This window comes from Vipera berus (assembly GCF_964194415.1).
Source record: "Vipera berus genome assembly, chromosome: Z".
NCBI lineage: Eukaryota > Metazoa > Chordata > Lepidosauria > Squamata > Viperidae > Vipera > Vipera berus.
This window is the reverse complement of record NC_138205.1, coordinates 107,402,886-107,420,797: the sequence shown is the minus strand read 5'-3', so window position 1 is coordinate 107,420,797 and position 17,912 is coordinate 107,402,886. Positions and strand designations below refer to the sequence as shown.

General features: G+C 40.5%; 1 protein-coding gene across 1 annotated transcript in view; it reads right to left on the bottom strand.

Moving 5' to 3' along the window:
- Positions 1-17,098, bottom strand: part of ST8SIA6 (ST8 alpha-N-acetyl-neuraminide alpha-2,8-sialyltransferase 6) — a gene marked incomplete at both ends in the record, with an annotated part of 47,249 nt that extends 30,151 nt beyond the window's left edge. The window contains 3 exons of the mRNA XM_081346266.1: positions 10,908-11,006; positions 16,646-16,753; positions 17,004-17,098. Coding sequence (XP_081202392.1) covers positions 10,908-11,006; positions 16,646-16,753; positions 17,004-17,098 — 302 coding nt within the window. The remainder of the gene's footprint in view (positions 1-10,907; positions 11,007-16,645; positions 16,754-17,003) is intronic.
- Positions 17,099-17,912: the final 814 nt, after the last annotated feature.

The following is a 17,912-nucleotide window of genomic DNA, read 5'->3' as shown; positions in this document are numbered from 1 at the left end:
CTGTTGATGGTGGGGAGTGGGAAACTCCTATTGTCACTCCACTTAAAGCCAACCAGGAAATTTGCATTTGCGCTGACTATAAATGCACTCTAAATAAAGCCCTCAAGCAACACGCTTACCCGGTCCCAGTGGTCAACCACATTTTAGTCTCCTTGCAAGGGGGTACTATTTTTGCTAAACTTGATTTAGCACAGTCCTATCAGCAATTGCCGGTTGATGAGGCCACAGCGGCAGCTCAGACAATCGTGACTCACAGGGGGGCTTTCAAAGTTAAACGCTTACAGTTTGGAGTCAGTGTTGCACCAGGCATTTTCCAGGGAATCATGAAGCGTACACTTAAGGGTATTCAGGGTGTCTGCCCTTATTTTGATGATGTTCTTATTGCAGGGGAATCCCCAGAAGTGTTAGCTAGTAGGCTCAGGGCTGTTTTGCAGAGACTTCACGAAGCAGGCCTCAAATTAAAAAAAAGCAAGTGTAGTATTGGGGTTCCTTCAACAGAATTCCTGGGTTTCCGAATTGATGCTAACGGCATTCACCCCGCTGATTCTAAAGTGAAGGCCATTAAAATAGCCCCTAGGCCCAAATCCAAAGGAGAGCTACAAGCATTCTTGGGCCTCCTAAACTTCTACCACATATTTCTACCTCATAAGGCCGCACTAGCAGAGCCCCTCCGCAGGCTTCTAGATAAGAAAACTCCATGGAAATGGACTAACTTACATGAAAAAAGTTTCCAGGACTTAAAAGCACTATTGTCAGAAAAGTCCACTGTAACTCACTACAAAGAGTCTAAACCAGTATGTCTTGCATGTGATGCATCTCCCTATGGGATGGGGGCAGTTTTAAGCCACATAGAAAAAAATGGAACACAGGTTCCTATAGCATTTTACTCTAGGACATTGTCCTCTGCTGAGCGCAACTATGCTCAGATTGACAAAGAGGCCCTAGCCATCGTTGCTGGAATTAAAAAATTCCATGACTATTTATATGGCAGGGACTTCACGGTCTTTATAGACTACAAACCTCTGTTGGGACTTTTCACAACAGACAAACAAACCCCCCACATACTTTCTCCAAGAATGCTGAGATGGTCTATTTTTCTATCTGCATACACTTTTAAATTGATTCACAAACCGGGTAAAGAAATGGGCCATGCTGATGGCATCAGTAGTGCCACTAATGGAACCAGATCCGGCTCCAGCTGCTAGAATACTGTCCATATAGGACATACCTGAATTTCCCCTCCATGCGGGGGACATTGCTGCTGAAACTGCCACAGATAAAATACTTAGTAGAGTATTGTCATGGTTATACATGGGCTGGTTGGATAAAAGCCCAGGTTCTGAATTTCAAAACTATTTTGTCAGAATGCATGAGTTATCTGCCCACAAGGGGTGCATTTTATGGGGAAATAGAGTCATAATTCCCACTTCCCTAAGTGACAGGGTCTTACAGTCGTTACATGAAGGCCATCCAGGCATTGTCAGAATGAAAGCTTTAGCTAGAAGCTATCTTTGGTGGCCTGGCCTTGATAAGGACATTGAGGCACAAGTCCATGGCTGTTATACATGCCAGCAGTCTAGGCCTGAAATGCCACAGGCTCCAATTCACAGGTGGGAGGAAATGCACACTCCATGGTCTAGGATTCACATAGACTACGCTGGGCCCTTTCAGGGAGAGCTCTTCCTTATAGTAGTGGATAGCCACTCCAAATGGCTGAAAGGAATTCCAGTTCCTAACATGACTACTGCTAGGACCATCCAGGTGCTGAGAAAACTCTTTGCCACACATGGGTTGCCAGATCTTATTTTAACTTTTGTATCGTAATTTATATATGCCCTGTGAACCGCCCTGAGTCCCTAGGGAGAAGGGCGGTATATAAATTAAATAAAACTAAACTAAACTAAACTAAACTTTTCATTCGACTTCTAATGGTCAAGCTGAATGCATGGTGAGGACAATGAAGGAATCACTCAAGCGCATTGTCAAAGATGACTGGCATCACAGATTGGCAGATTTTCTACTCTGCCAGCATTCTACGCCCTGCACTGCTACAGGCAAAAGTCCTGCAGAACTATATTGGGGGAGGCGTTTGATCACTAAATTGGACAGGTTGCATCCAGATAGAGTGGCAGCAGAAGCTTCTAGACCAAAACCCCCGAGGGGGCTGCAGATGGGCGATTGGGTTTGGGCCAGGAACTATGGTCATGGGAATCTGTGGGTTCCTGGTCAAATTACCAAAGCATCTGGACCCCTGTCTTATGAAGTGGGGTTGGAGGGAGAGCGAGTTGTCAGACGACACATTGATCAGTTCAGGAAATGGTTTCCAGAATGGCCACTAAGTGAGGACTGCATCATAAGTCCCTCCCAAGGTCCTCAAACTGGTAACCAAGCCAGTCCTCACATGGACTCTCAGGACTTTTCCTTCATAACTGAGGTAGAACCAGAGGGAGAAGTGTGGAGTCCTGGAATGCAACATGGATCCCCTGAAGGAGCAAGCCATCTGAACCTCAGCAACCACTGCACCTACTCTCCTGATCAGTCTGACTCTGGGGTGGGCCAACCTGGAGAGGTCAGCCAGAGAGCATCTAATCTGGACTTCAGCAACTGCTGCGCCTACTCTGCTGACAAGTCTGACTCTGGGGTGGGCCAACCAGGAGAGGCCAGCCAGAGAGCATCTAATCCCCTTGACTTAGGAGCACAAAGGGACACAAGTCTACCCAGCCCACTGGGTAAGCTGGTAGACCACAAAGTGATTGGGACTCTGAGACGTTCCACTAGGGCACACAAGCCTCCTTCATATCTTGTTGACTACATTGTAAAATAAAGAGCTATAATATTGTGTATTGCTGTATGCCACTATACTACAGAAACTAGTGCTATGTTGTAACGTTTTAAGTATGCTATCCATGAAGCCTATTCATTCAGACGTTGTTTAATCATGTTGTAACCTATATGGTTTTTTGTTGTTCTATTACTTTTATTTTAGTGTGTTTTGATAATGGGTCTTGATAATTGCATTGAGACTAACTTATGTTAATATTGTCTGATCTAAGAGGGGAGGGGTGTTATGTACTGGGCTCATAGTAATACTACGTGGGTTGCTGGAGCAGCTAGCGGCTCTCCAGCAACCCAGACAACAAGTCTCCAGCACTACAATTGGCTATCCCTAGGCAGCAATGGTTGTTTCCAACCTATTGGCTGCCACCTAGGGGCTAGACAATATATTTTGGCTAGTTGCAGCCATTTGCTCAGTACAGATCCTGCATGAAAGAAAATATGAGTTTCCCTGTACTCAGCTACCTCGTCTTCATTCCTGCACCAAAGAACCCGCTATTTAACACTAACCCTATCTGGAATAAATCATTATATGATTTAGCTTCCTTGTTATAACCTTTCATGCAAAAAATTGAGAACTCTAAGCAAGACAAGGCTTGAATCACTTATAAAGCAATTCAAATGTTGGAAGAATTGAAAATGAGTAGTCCTACCTGGCAGTATCAAGAGAGGGACTAGAACTTCTCAAGCCTCAATCACAACTCCTATTCCCAAACAAAATTTGTAGCATAGTTTAAATACTGCCATATCTTTTAAGTCAGTGAAAAGCCAACACAACAATAGCAATAGTGTTTCTGATCATTTTTCTTTCTGTCTTCACAGTCATGATGGAGTATAAGAATCTAATTATTCTGCAGCCAGTAATGGTTCACCTAAAATGGTACACACGTTCTCTCACTGAAGCCATTATAGATGTCATGGCAAACTTTTTAACTTCATTTTTTTTACACTTGATTCCAGGACCAATAGAGCATACATAAATGGGACTACAATGAAAGGGGCATTCACCATAAAAACGGGTTTACAGTACTTGGCACACAACTGGCTTGCATCTCCCTTTTAAGTCTGTGGGATATGTTTTAAATTCTGGAATCTTGCTTTGGATGGTTGAACAAAATGGCTTTCATGGGAGAGGAGTGCCAATTCTCAAAATGGTTGTCAGTATGACTGGTGAAGATCTCCTGTCATCCTCTCATCTACAACTATGCTGTAAGAATTGGGTCAGTATACTGAAAAAATAAGCAAACTCCATAACCATGCAGGACAAATACTAAGAAAACCACCATATAATGAAACAACAGCATATAATGAATAAATGGATATGACAGGCAATCTGGTGAGTTTACGAAGGAAAATACAGGCTAGGGAAAAGCTTACTGAAAGAAAATTTGCATAATGTGAGATACTCAGCTCGTGGAAAAAGGGGGGAGTTTATGGGGTAAATGTCAGATTTATCAAATGCATTGACAAATTTGCTCCTAGTTTTTTAAAGCCTTATTTTTAAGCATGATACTATAGGAGAAAAGCAGGCAGATTTGAGGGCAGAGTTAAGTGTATTATCAGTCATTGAGTTCCTACAAGTGCCCCAAGTCCAACCTCTCCTGAATTCTGTTGACCCTTATCTGGTGTCAGTTTAGTGCTGAACTTTAGTTTTCCAGATTCTTGTGTATAGTATAGGCTTCAATAAATCTTCTATGCTGCAAACTTGCAAATGGTCCTGATTCTTTGCACTTGACAGATGCTATTCAACTTTTTCCCCCGTGTACACACACACACACACACACACACTTTTTCATGTTTTCCATAGCTGGACTTCTAGTGCATGTGGTTTCTCTGAGTCTCAAAGAGGTAGAAAGCATCATCATGGCACTCTGAATTCTATTAGTATTTTCCATTATGTTCTCCCCCCCCGCAGTAAATTTGCCCAAGTTAAAAATTTGTCCTGGGGAGATGATGCTTCACCAGCTTTAGTGTGATGTAGTGTGCCTAACTTTGTTTCAAGTGGGTTTTGTGTTTAAGCTGGGATTAGGACTCTTGATCTGCTGGTACCTTAACCACTGATCTTCTAACCTGGTGCCTTAACCACTATACCAAACTGGTTTTCTGTTTCTAGTGTAGGAGAGGCCTTTTTTTTCCTCCTCATTTTGGGTGAGGGGCCATTTTGCCTGATAGTAAAAATAAACCGCATAACAGTTGTTCTAGCTGTGAGAAATAAGATATGCCTGAATGAGGGTAGAAGGAGGTTTTGGAAGGAAGAAGTCCTGACATATTTCAAGATATTTGGCCCAAATCACATAACAGCATTTTTTTCATTATGATCATAATATTTTATCTCATTATAGTGATAAGCTGATAAAGCAAACTTGCAAAAAGAGATTTTTTTTCAAATCTTTCCAATTTATATTCATTATTTATGCTTGTAGACTCCAGAAATACAGAAAGTATTAAATACTTTATTTTAAATGCTCTTAAAACCAACATTTCAGTGTAATGAACACTGATTAGAGCATTCAATAAATGTTTCTGTAGAAACCAATTCTCTGATATTGTTAATTTTATTAAGCTTTCTGTTTTATGGAAATCTTATGGCCAGGCTATCATTCAGCAGAGCAAAGAAAAAAGAGTGAATAAGAGTAACTATTCAGCCATTCCTTTAGTTAATGCTGGTTATCATCCTATGACAGAAAAATAATTTTACTTAGAAGCTTGAAGCTTAAGGGGGGGAAATTTCTATAAATTAAGAGGTAGACTATAAACCTGATATTACTGAAGGGGAAAAAGTTACTTTGGGCAATGATTTCATCTAGAGAAATTCCTATAATGGGAACTTGTTGCCTATAGATATTCACTGGCTGGGGATAAGAAAATGAGAACTCTCAGGCTCTGGAAGAAAAGTCATTACCTGGCAATACAATAGAAAATGGCAGCTGCAACATTCAATTCCAGAGAATCCCACAGTCTGAACACCACTTTCACAATCATTAAGTAGGAACTTGATATTTCCACACACTGTATTCTCTAGAAAGATGGTACATGCAAAAGGATTGTGAAGAGGCCCTGAAAAGATCTCAGTGTAGTCCTAAATAAACATTTTAGGTCAGAATATAATGGGAAGGAAGATGCTCTGAAATTTAAATCTTGAAATTCAGACTTTTTTTAAGCATGTGCTCTGACAGTGCTTTCATTCATAGTAAGAACACTTTCCTAGAGCAGTTATCTTAAGGACTGGCCTAAGATTTAACAAGAGGATACTGTCTCCCATTCCATTTCCAAATGCCAGATGGACTGGCAATCCTTTCTTTGGCTCTAGCATTGGGAAAAATTCCTTAGGTGTTTCTAGAAGAGGCACATAAGCTTCAAAGCACAGTTTCAGTTGCCTTCTGATTCTTCCAATTTATTGAACTTAAATCAGTTCAATCTAATTAAACCCTGCCTAATCAATATCTTGCTAATAAATAATTATAGATAGAAAATACTTGAAAGAATAATGGATAACACACTACTACAAGTTCTTTGCTTCAAACTTATATAATATATCTAAGTGTAGTAGATTTATTTCCAAGGCAAGAAGTCTAATTAGCCAAAAGCCAACTACCACCTAGTCTGTAGTGTGAGAAAGAGCAGGTAAAGGATCCACTAAGACAGAGGAAAAAGTAGGGAAAAGAATGGGTAGATTTCTACTTTTGGGGGTAGAGGAAGGTATTGCATTTACATGTTGATTAAAAAAAATGAGGTATATAAAGATACTGCCATGCTGAGATGAATGCGTGGGCAGCTTCTAATTGAATTTGAGCCAAATATAGGAGACAATCTCACATTAAGGTATGTCTCCTTTCTCCTCCATGTACCTCAATGAAATATATAACCATAAAAGTACTTATTCAGCAATTTCTATAAAATAATAGAGAAGAGATGTGATTGTTCCTTAATTTTGTCCAAAAGGAGATCTTATCAATTAAAGCAACCATAAACCTGATGTCTTCCAGTTGTGTTGGATTTCAAATCCAATAATTCATACATGAATTATTAGAAATCATAGTGGTTGAAGACCAACACATCTGCATAGTACCAGATGTGGAGGCTGGATTAGGAAAACAAAGTTCAAATTATCAATAGTTAATTAGATTAACATAAATCTCTACTTCCTCCTCAACCTTAATTCTCACATTGGCTGATGATCAATGAACCAGATAGTTTCCCAAAGCTCTTTATTTTATTAGAATTTTTCCACATTCAGGCATCCTAGAAGTGCTGACTTAGAAGGGTGTATTCTACATAAAGCAAAGATAAGAATTAGTATCATCCATAAAATATACACTTGTAGATACATTCAGAAAAATATTATGGCAATGTTCAGAAACACCTAATTCTTTATGCTTATCAAGAGATGGAATAGAATTGCATTAATGTTCTATAGGTATTACAAAAGCACATGGAATATGTGATTTAATTTTGAAGTGTTAAAATGGATAACTAAGTGATAAAATAGAATTCTACCACTTCTGATGAGGTTATAGGTAATCAAGAAAGATTTCTGGAATAATCTTTTCCACTACTTTAAACATAAAGGCCCAGTTCAAGTTGTCAAAAGCTTTTTCTGCATCCAGAAAAACTAATGCAACCTGTCGCTACACTGTTGTAAATATTCAATTATATTCAAAATTACTCTTATATTATCTTTTAGTTGTCTTTAGGTAAGAAACCACACTGATCTTCATGTATATAATCCTGTAAAACGTTTTTTAAATCTTTCAGCTAAGATAGATATAAAAAGTTTGTAATTATTATTAAGGAGAGAAATTGGCCTATAATTTTTCACAGAAGTTAAATCCAATCCATCTTTGGGTATTAAAGAAATATAGGCATCCTTCCAAGAGTCTGTTATAGGGTTGCCTTGTAAGATAGAATTCATTAAGTCCTTCATCGGAAGAAGTAGTTAATCTTTGAAAATTTTATAAAAACCACTTAGAAGCCAACTGGTCCTGGAGCTTAACCTGTTTTAGTTCTTTTAATTGCTTCTATTATTTCAAAAGTTGTTATTGGACTATTCAAAATTTGCTTCTCTTATCAGTTTCCTGACAGTTTAGAAAGATTTTTAATTGTTATATACTCCTCCATAGTATCTGAAGAGATTTTTTTTGTTCTTTACATAAATTGGTAAAGTCTTTGAATGTTTTTGTTATCCATATACTGTAGGTCTCATTCCCCCTTGAAGCTTACAAGGGACATAAGTAGCGATATCCCAAAACTTCCAGAAAGCTTCAATTTGCTTAAAGTTCATGTAAATACCAATCTGGCTAAATACCATGTAAACAATCTCCAGGAAAATATTAAATCAACTGGTATCAGTGACAGATCTAAATCCTATGCTTCACATACCATGATTTACATAGCTTTAAAGCAATCCTAATTGCGAAGGAAACTATAGTTCCTGAAGAATGAGCAGAATGCGGCCGCGCGAGTTGTGATGGGGGTTTCCCGATACTCCCATGTAACACCTCTACTCCGCGAGCTGCATTGGCTCCCGGTTGCCCTCTGGGTGAGATTCAAGGTGCTGGTGACCTATAAAGCCCTAAATGGCTTGGGTCTGGGTTATCTGAGGGAACACCTGCTGCCGGCATCAAGCTCCCTTTGTCCAGTGCGCTCCCACAGGGAGCGCCTTCTCAGGGTACTGCCGGTAAGAGATTGCCGGCGGACGACACCCAGGGATAGGGCCTTCTCAGTGGGTGCGCCTGCCCTTTGGAACCAGCTGCCAGTGGAGCTTAGGACCGCCCCCGACCTCCGTTTGTTCCGCCAGGACCTGAAGACCTGGCTCTTCAAGCTCTCTGGCCCAGGCTGAGAATTTTAATTTTAATTTTAATTTTAACTGGGGTTTTATTTGTTCAGGGATGGATATAATTTTTTTAATCTGTTTTTAACTTTTGTATTTTTTGTTTTAACCACCCTGTAAACCGCCCTGAGTCCTTCGGGAAAGGGCGGTATATAAATATAATAAAATAAATAAAATAAATAAATAATAATATCCGAAGGAAATTCTTAGTTGGTCATCACTGCTTGAGTTGCAGCACATGAGAAAGAAGATATCAGATTCTGGTATTCAGTGAAATAGTTACTGTTAATGTTGCTTTGAAATTTTTATTGTTAAATCATAAAAGATCTATAACTGTAACAAATCTTGATATAGGTCAGAGTTTACTGATATTGCATTAGAATTATCAGCATGCTACGGTACATAAAACCAAAAGAAGCAAATTAATGCAAGCTCTTAATCTTTGAATAAGATAGCCTGTTTTTCTGTATAAATAGGCTCCAAAAGCATTCCATTCTACAGCTATTTAAGAACTCCTGTAATGGTTGCCAAGGGTTATGGCAATCAACAGTTTGACAGGCTGCTGTTGATTCAACCTGACTTGTGTGCCTAAAAGCCTGTCCCTGCTGACTCAGTTATTCTGACTTCTTCTGGCCTGGAGGTCCATTCTCCACCACTATATAGCTGGGTGGCTGCAATAATCAACTGTCTTGGGTTCGTAAAAAATTCATTGGAATAGGAGGTTTCCAGTTTGCCACTGCAGCCGCTGTGGATGCTGGAAGGTGAGCTCTGTCTTCTGCATTTGGTTTTGCTTCGCTGGGGGACCCTGGAAAGAGTCAAAAGTCGCCCTGTAGGGCCGACAAGCAAGGAGGGAACCCCCACTTAATCACGGGAGGGCAGCCCTCCAAACTGGTGGAGGAAAGACCGGCAATAGTAATATGGCCTGTCACTAGGCTGCAGACAGCAGAAGTCAAACTCACTGCCAAGCACTTTGAAAGCAATGCAGATGAAACTGGGTGAGATCTGATCTTCTCTTTACCCTAAGTACTTTCTTTTCCTGTAAAAGCTGCCTGAAATATCTTTCCCCCTGTGAGGGGAGAGGGAAGGGAATTTCTATCCCACTCTCTAAGAACAGCAGGGACTGACTACCCAGGGGAATTAAAGTGTTAAAAGAACAATTTTAATTTAATTGGATTTATATGTTCCTGAAACATGGGGACCAAATTTTTCTATTTTTATTGGAGACTTTTGCTTTTATCTACAAAAAGGAAATAAAACTGGAAAAAGGATCATAAATATTTTGGATTTAAAAAACCTTAAATGGCATCAGTGACATCTTGTGGCAAGGTTTGGTATTACAACTTGTTATTTCCTAAAAGACTTGGCTCAAAGCCCAGGCCTCAGATAAGACTTTTCTGACCTTGGCATCACCTGTGAGAAACTCAGTTGTAAGAGAACAGCTGGGCGGCGTAAATGGCATACTTGAACTGTGAATGTAAACCCTTACTGACTTTCAGAGTTATATGTGGGGAATTGCCTTCCTATCTCTTTACTTGAGGAATATTAGTTACTATATGAGATGATGAAATACCTTGGGCTATAAATTCTTGCTTGACAAATGACTTCTACTATAAAGACTATTAATAAACATGTGAAAGAGATGGATGAAGACCAGGAAAAGATCCTTTCCATGTTGAAAGCAATACATGAAACCATTCTTTCAGCTTGTGATAAAATAAAACCTAACATAAAAGATCAAGACACCAGCTAGAACGGCCTGCCAGAAGTGCATGAATGCCACTTCCGGAATTCTGTTCTAGGCCTTGGAGGCCACCCAGGCCTAGAACAGCCCATCGGAAGTGCATGCATGTCACTTCTGGAAATCTGTTCTAGGCCTCAGAGACTGAGGCCTGCATCCAATAAGAGAACTGGTTGTTCAGGTATTTGCAGATAATTAAAACTAATTTGCTGGGCAATGGAGTTGGGGCAATGTGAACCTGTTGAGAGATGCCATTCTAGACAGCAGATGCCATGACAGTAAAGTATGATGCTATAATAATTTCTCAAGGTAACCACATTTAAGTTAAATCAGATGTTGGCCAATTCAACTACTAAAAGATTTTGCCCAAGTTCCTATAAGGAGAAGCCAATGGATTCTTCATACCTAAAATTGCTATACTATACACTTAGCTTTTCAGGATTGTAAAATTGCCATGGCTGCTTGTCAGTCAAGTACATTTATAACTGAATGCAGACACTTTACCTTTTCTTCTTGATTGACGATGACCAATTGTTACTCCATATATCCTTGCATTTGGAGGCTTGCTCAGATTTCTGCACTCTGGCTGGATTAGGAATTAGTCTGTTTATATAAAAAGGAAAACCCATTTGAAAGAAGAGCAAACACTCTTTGCAGCAGCACAATGAATTGCTGAAAAGAAAAGTAACAGCTCTGATTATGAAAGTAACAAGAAATACCAATGAAGTCTATTTCACTCTGAAGAAGAATGACTGAATTGCCACCCAATGAAGAATTTATTTTTTCAATTTGATTTCTGATTGAATTGTGTAGTAGTGCATTGTGTAGATGCTAATGTAAATCAAAAACACATTAAAAGAAATAGAATATATTCAATAATCAATAATTATTTAAGTTGAAATGGTAATACTTAGTCATCCTGCTTTGCTGTAATCTTTATGTCAGCTGATTCTTTTAGTGCCAGGTAATTGTATGTGGCACCGTGACCTTCTACACAGCAACAATATTAGATATGCTGGCTTGGGAATTCTGGGAATTGAAGCTCATATATCTTAAAATTGCAAAGTTGAAAAACAACTCCTTATGGCATTTGTTGCCTAAGCAAGAGGATTGCAATGCAGTTGGGAGAAACCATTATAATGGCTGCAAGCACTGGGCCTGTGGCAGGCAACTTAAATGCAACCAGACAAAAAGCTTCATACCCCAATAATGATATGTTCTTTGAGGTGAAGATGAAATGAGGTCTACATAGTTTGTCCATCTTCTTCACCCCTTCCATAAGTGTTCTCTGTGTAACACAGAAGGTACCATCAAGTGGCTGGGATGCTTGCACGTGGCTTGATCCTGCACCTGCAGAGAAACCTCTATGGCTTTTCTAACCTCTGTTGAATCTGCTTCTGGCCACAGAAAGGCATAAAGAAAGGAAGCAAAGTGGGATAAGCAAAGCCATGTGGCCATTTCATTTTGCAGTCCAAAGCAAGGGAAGGACACACATTAGCCTATGAAGAAGCTTGGAGTGTTTTGCTCAAAATTTATCAGTGACATCTTCCCACTTCTTCCCAGGATTTGGACATCACTATCGAATTCTGTAAGGAAGCTACCAAGACAGAAAAAACAAAGTACTTGGAAGTAAGAATATCTCTAATCCCTTAGAGAAATAAGAAGAAGGGCTGAATTGCACACAATCTTTTATGAAAACCAGTCATGAATTTTAGTTGAATATAGCCCAATATATTGATGTAATCTTTTTCATCCCTGAAAACAGCTTCCTTTCCACCTTCCTTCAGCTAATATTGTATATCTCACTACCACTTGGCTGAAAGTAGGCTCCTACAACATGCACATCGAAGAAAATGACAGTGAAAAATAATGTATGAATAATCACACTAAGAAATGTTTGGCAGTTAATGTGGTTTAAAAGTTCACCCTTGACTTGGTGAAAATTGGTAAAGAAGGCAGCTGTTATGGCTTGATAAAGGTGTTTTCCTGAGGGCAGGACTAGAAGCGACAGATAGAAGATTATTAAAGAGAGAGCCAACCTAGAATTAAGGAGAAACCTTCTGACAGTGAGAACAATTAATCAGTAGGACAGTTTGCCTCCTGGAGTTGTGGGTGCTCCATCATTGGAGGTTTTTAAGAAGAGATTGGACAGCCATTTGTGCAGAATAATATAGGGGTTCCAATCTCCCTTCCAATTCTGTTATTCTGTTTCCTAAGATGGTGACCACAGAGTGAAAAGCCAAGCAAAAAAAACTAGAAAACAATTATTAATAGGTAGTAGTGAGATTTATAAAATGATTAGCACTCTTCAGCCAGGGTGGGAACCTTCATCACTGCATTCCAAAATGAAACAGGGAGACAGTCTGTCAGACAGATTATAAAACTATAAGTCCTTTGGGCCATAAAATATTTTTGCAGAACAAAAGACTAGCAGACAGGCACCGAGGCATGAATAAAACCTGTTTTCTTATATAAGTAGTTTTAGTAAAGTGAAGAATACTTCTTCCACGTTTTTACCTTATTGTCCTAAGCCAGAATGTAAATTATTTTGTGTGGGCTTAATTCAGTGTTTTAAACTAACTATTTCATTCAATAGGCAACTGAAGAAAAATTAAATACATTGTGATTTATTACAACATGAGAATTCATTATTTCTTTCCTACTTTTTTTAAAAAGCTTTTTTCCTTTTTATCTCTGCAAATCCTTCATTAATGGAAACCTGAAATAATATAAATATTATTTAACATAAGCAGTATTTGAAACTTACATTTCTCCTTGTAATTTCTCAGAATCGTAATAGAAAGACCTACTGTCACCATTGCTGTGCTTAGAGTAAGCACACTGAAATCAATATCTTAAATTGATTTAAGTTAGCAATAAGTAACTTGTCTCATTTCAGTTTTTTCAACATTTTCTCTGAGCATGACTAAATCTGAGTCCATACCATAACACTTTACAGAAATTCTAGTTATTCTAGTTACAGTATAGCTCTATAGTTTCTTCTCAGACAGCTCCTCAGTTGGATACAGTTGATTGTTGGATCAATTGGGATGTGCAGTCCATGGACACACACACACACCCCACACACAAACACACAAAGCCTCACAGCTCCCCATTTTGCAGCCTGAGTCTAACTTCAGAACTCACTACCTATGTTTGAGAAAACCAAACTATGCTAAACCAATTATTGATGTTGTGGTATATTTGTTTCTTTGGGTTGTTTTTTGCTTTGTATGTAAATACTCTGCATTTATTATCTATCTCAACCTTTCCCCAAATTCAAGTTTCTCTCCTTTCCTTACTATGCTGGTGGGTCACTGAGGATGCACCTTGCAATCCTCTGCAGATTACTGTGCAGCACTTGGCCAAAAATAGTTGCCCATGCCTTAACCTAGAAGAAATTTCCTCCCAATTTCCACACCTTGTTCTAATTAGGGCTACCACATCATCTTCATTGATACATGTGTATCAATATCTGTACATATTTGCTAGCATCTAAAGGCTGTCAGAATTTTTACAATTTAAATATCGTTAACCCAACCCTATTTTTCTACCTTTGGATCTTATCTTGCAATTCCCTGGAATCAAGGAAAGGAGCACATCCTCTTAGTCAAGAGAATTTATAATGTACCAGCTTCAGCAGTGGTTTACCAGGAAAATGCCTGTATGAATAAGACTTCATTCCCTAGCCTAGTGGTTGGTCATTTGTGTGTGTCTGTGTGTGTCTGTGTGTGTGTGTGTGTGTGTGTCTGTGTGTTTGTGTTATGTGTTAAATGTAGGACTACCAAATTGGGACTACAAAAATCCAGATGATTGCTAGATAATAGAAAGATGTTATACAGTTTTCTGTATCTCTTTGCTGACTTCTTGGAACATCTCAGTTATTTTGGCTCAGATTGGTAGGTATGGTAAATATCTGTATTATATTTTTTATATTTATATTTGTAAAGCATTACACTACAGCAAACAGCAAATGATCTTAAAGTAATAAATGCAAATGATGTGCTTCCTATGTGAAAACGGATTTCCTATAGGTACATCATACAACAATGGAACAACTTTTTTCAGCCAGGGACACATTAGGAATGTTGGGAGCTGATGTGGGCTGCTGCGATCCCAAAGGGTTACCATGGAAATCTGCCTATTTAAAATGGGAAGGGCCATAGAGCTGTCAAATCCAAGCTGCAAACTCAGGCATCTTCTACATGAAAACACCAAGGAATTAAGTTCTATGCATCTTCTTGCACCTCCCTGGAGGTACTGTATGTAACCCAGATCTAATACCCTGAACAAAAGCATGAATTTTTCAAGGCATAAATGAACTTCTCAGGATATGCTACTATTCTAGGGGCGAAAAGGGATCTGTTTAGAATCCAGAGTCATTCCAATAAATAAAGTGCAAGGACCAGTGGTTTGCATTATGATATTGATTGGCTGATTTGATGGACACTCCACTTTTCATGAAAGAGCTGAAGGGTGCATAGTGTTCTCTCCTCCTTTTCCAGTTACCACAATAAGCCTATTAGGTGAGTTGAGCTGAAAGAGACCAAGAGCCACTAAATGACCATCCAGGGGTAAGGGATAGACTTGAAACTGGGTGTCCTCATTCCTAGTCTCTACCTCATACGTACCTGCTTCCTAAAATAATATATTTCTAAAATGCAAGTGAAATAAAAAACCTGGTAAACATAAGAAGGGAACCTATATTTTCCATAGGCACCAAACTGTCAACTAGAAGAGATTTTCTGAAAGTAAATAACAGGAGCACTTCTTCCAAAAGTATCCTTTCATTTACAGAGAACAGAAAATAAGCAGGAAGCTTGTTCTCTACTTCCCAATATCTCTGTCCCTGTAAACCATCTCCTTTGTCCATTGCTTTGGATGAACACAAGAGTGATGATATTTTTTAAAGTACAATAATTGCGAACTATATCGAGCTAACATTTGATCTGAATTCCAACTTGAGAAAAACTGCTGCATACTTATTGTGTGAAGAGGCACTTGTAATGATATATTTCACTACTCCTCTGTGTGAATTTAGGTTTATAGGAAACTAATGTAACATATGTTATGAGTACTAGTAAATATGATGCCGTGGGACGTGGTGGCTCAGTGGGTTAGGACACTGAGCTTGTCGATCAGATGGTCGGCAGTTTGGCAGGTTGAATCCTGAGTGCCGCGTAACAGAGTGAGCGCCTGTTACTCGTCCCAGCTTCTGCCAACCTAGCAGTTCGAAAGCATGTAAAAAATGCAAGTAGAAAAATAGGGACCACTAGGGTGGGAAGGTAACAGCGTTCCGTGTGCCTTTGGCGTCTAGTCATGCCGGCCACATGACCACGGAGAGGTCCTCGGACAAGCGCTGGCTCTTCGGCTTTGAAACGGAGATGAGCACTGGCCCCTAGAGTCGGAAACGACTAGCACGCATGTGCGAGGGAACCTTTACCTTTACCTTAAATATGATGCCAAAGAACTTAAATATGAATTTCTTTCCTTTTGAAAAATTTTCATCCCATTTTAAGTGATGAGGTTTTAATAATCACAGGAAAGATATTACTGTGTGCTTGTGCGCACACAGGTACACACACACACACACACACACAAAACATCTAGTTGCTCATCAAAGAAAGGCCTGGAGACAAAATAAGAGATAAAATTCAAAAATTCTAGAAAGGAAAAGAAATGGAAGCCAAGTACGTAAATAATTTCCCAGACTATTTCAGAAATATTATTATTCTACTAGCTTAAATGTGGGGAAAAAACAAGTCTAAGGCAAGGCAGACCATTTTTCCATTGTTACAAATTAGTGTGTTTTCTGCTGTTGTATAAGACATCATTTATTGAAACTCTGAGATTTACTTCAAGAGATCTGAAATCTGGAATATATGTTCATGCATTATATATATAGTATATAGACTCTCATACACAAAGTTTTAAAAGTGCTGTAAGTAGAGCATCAGACAATTGCCCAACTATCAATGAAATGAAAGATTATTGCACTAATAGACAACTGAACTTTAGGGCATAATTGGATCAGCCATTTAGAAGAGGGGTGAGGGGGGCATCTTAGTTTCCTGTGGAATAATTCTTTACATTACTGCCCAACCCAAAGAGACAAACTCCTGAGAGTTTTTGAGATGCTCCGCATTCTCAGAGCAGGCTGATGTTAGTTAGCAGCGATCTTTTCTTGTCCAAGAGAACGCAGAGATGTATTCCCAACACAGCAACCCCCTCACCGTCTTTACCTGTTCGGGGCCAACGGAGAAGCCATGTGGACATGCGCGGGGGACCGGAGGTACCTCATCACTCTGGGGGTGTAGTCCGTTGCAGCTCTGACCTCCTGCTCCCAGCCACTGGAAAGCAAGCAAGCAAGCAAGAGAGACCAAAGTTGTCTAGAAGGTCCAGCGAGAGGAGCGGTCAGCAAGAGCCACAGCACGCGCTTATTCAGCGGCTAATCCTTCTTGCAATCCCCGCGGGACCGTGACCTACGTGCACCCTGTCCGGGGTATCGGCTCCCCCATTTGCCATTGGTGCCCCCCCCGAACTCTTTCCCCTTCCTAAGCCACGCCTCCCCCGTGGAAGCTCCGGGTCTCCTCCGCCTACCTTGCGCCCCCGGCGCCGTCGGCCGGGAGCCGCGCCAAGCACAGGAAAAGGAGCAGGCTGGCGATCAGAGCGAGCAGGGCAAGGACCGCCCGCATCGTCCGCTCGCCTGCCTGCAGCTGCCGAAGCAGCTGGACGGCGACGCGACCCGAGAGCTGCAGAAAGAGCGAGGAATGGTGAATGAAGAAGCGATGGCAATGGCAGCCCCCCTCCCCCCCCCGCTGCAGTGATGGCAACACCGTCAGGTCGGCGGCAGTGGCGGTGGTGGGTGAAGGAGGGGCGGCGACGGTCCGCCCAGGATCGCCGCCTCCTCTTTGGCCGCGCCGCGCCGCCTCCCCAGCTGATTCAACTCGCGAGGGGCTATCACCGCCAGTCCGGCTTGGTGGCACGAGATTCGCTTCCTTCTGGGTCTGACAAAGCCGAGGGGAGGGGAGCACCTTGTCCCAGCCCTGAGAACATCCCTTGGCAATCCGCCTCCATTTCTCTCCCCCGCGGTCTCTCGCTCGCTCTTCTCCTATCGACACCAAGCGCCTGGAGGGATGGAAACGGAATTGGGAGGTGGGGGTGGCGCGGGGAGGAGATGTTGGGAGTAATCGGGTGCTGTGAAAGAGAAGAGCGGAGAGAAACCAAGTATTTGCCAGCACCCATTTTCCAGCTGCAACAGGATCCGGTGTAAAACGACAGGAAAAGGGTGCCTCTGAGCATGTGAGGAACGATAGAGCTTTAGGGACAATAACAGGATTTCAATTTTCTTCTGAGAGCTAAGCAAGCATAGTGTGAAAAAGCCACCAGAACTGTTATGAATGATACTGCAGAAAAGAGTAAGATTTCAACCCAAGCTCTGATAGATTTGTAAAATCTTCTATGTAGGACATTTCTGAGGCTTAAATTGTGGGCATCCATCCAAAGCAA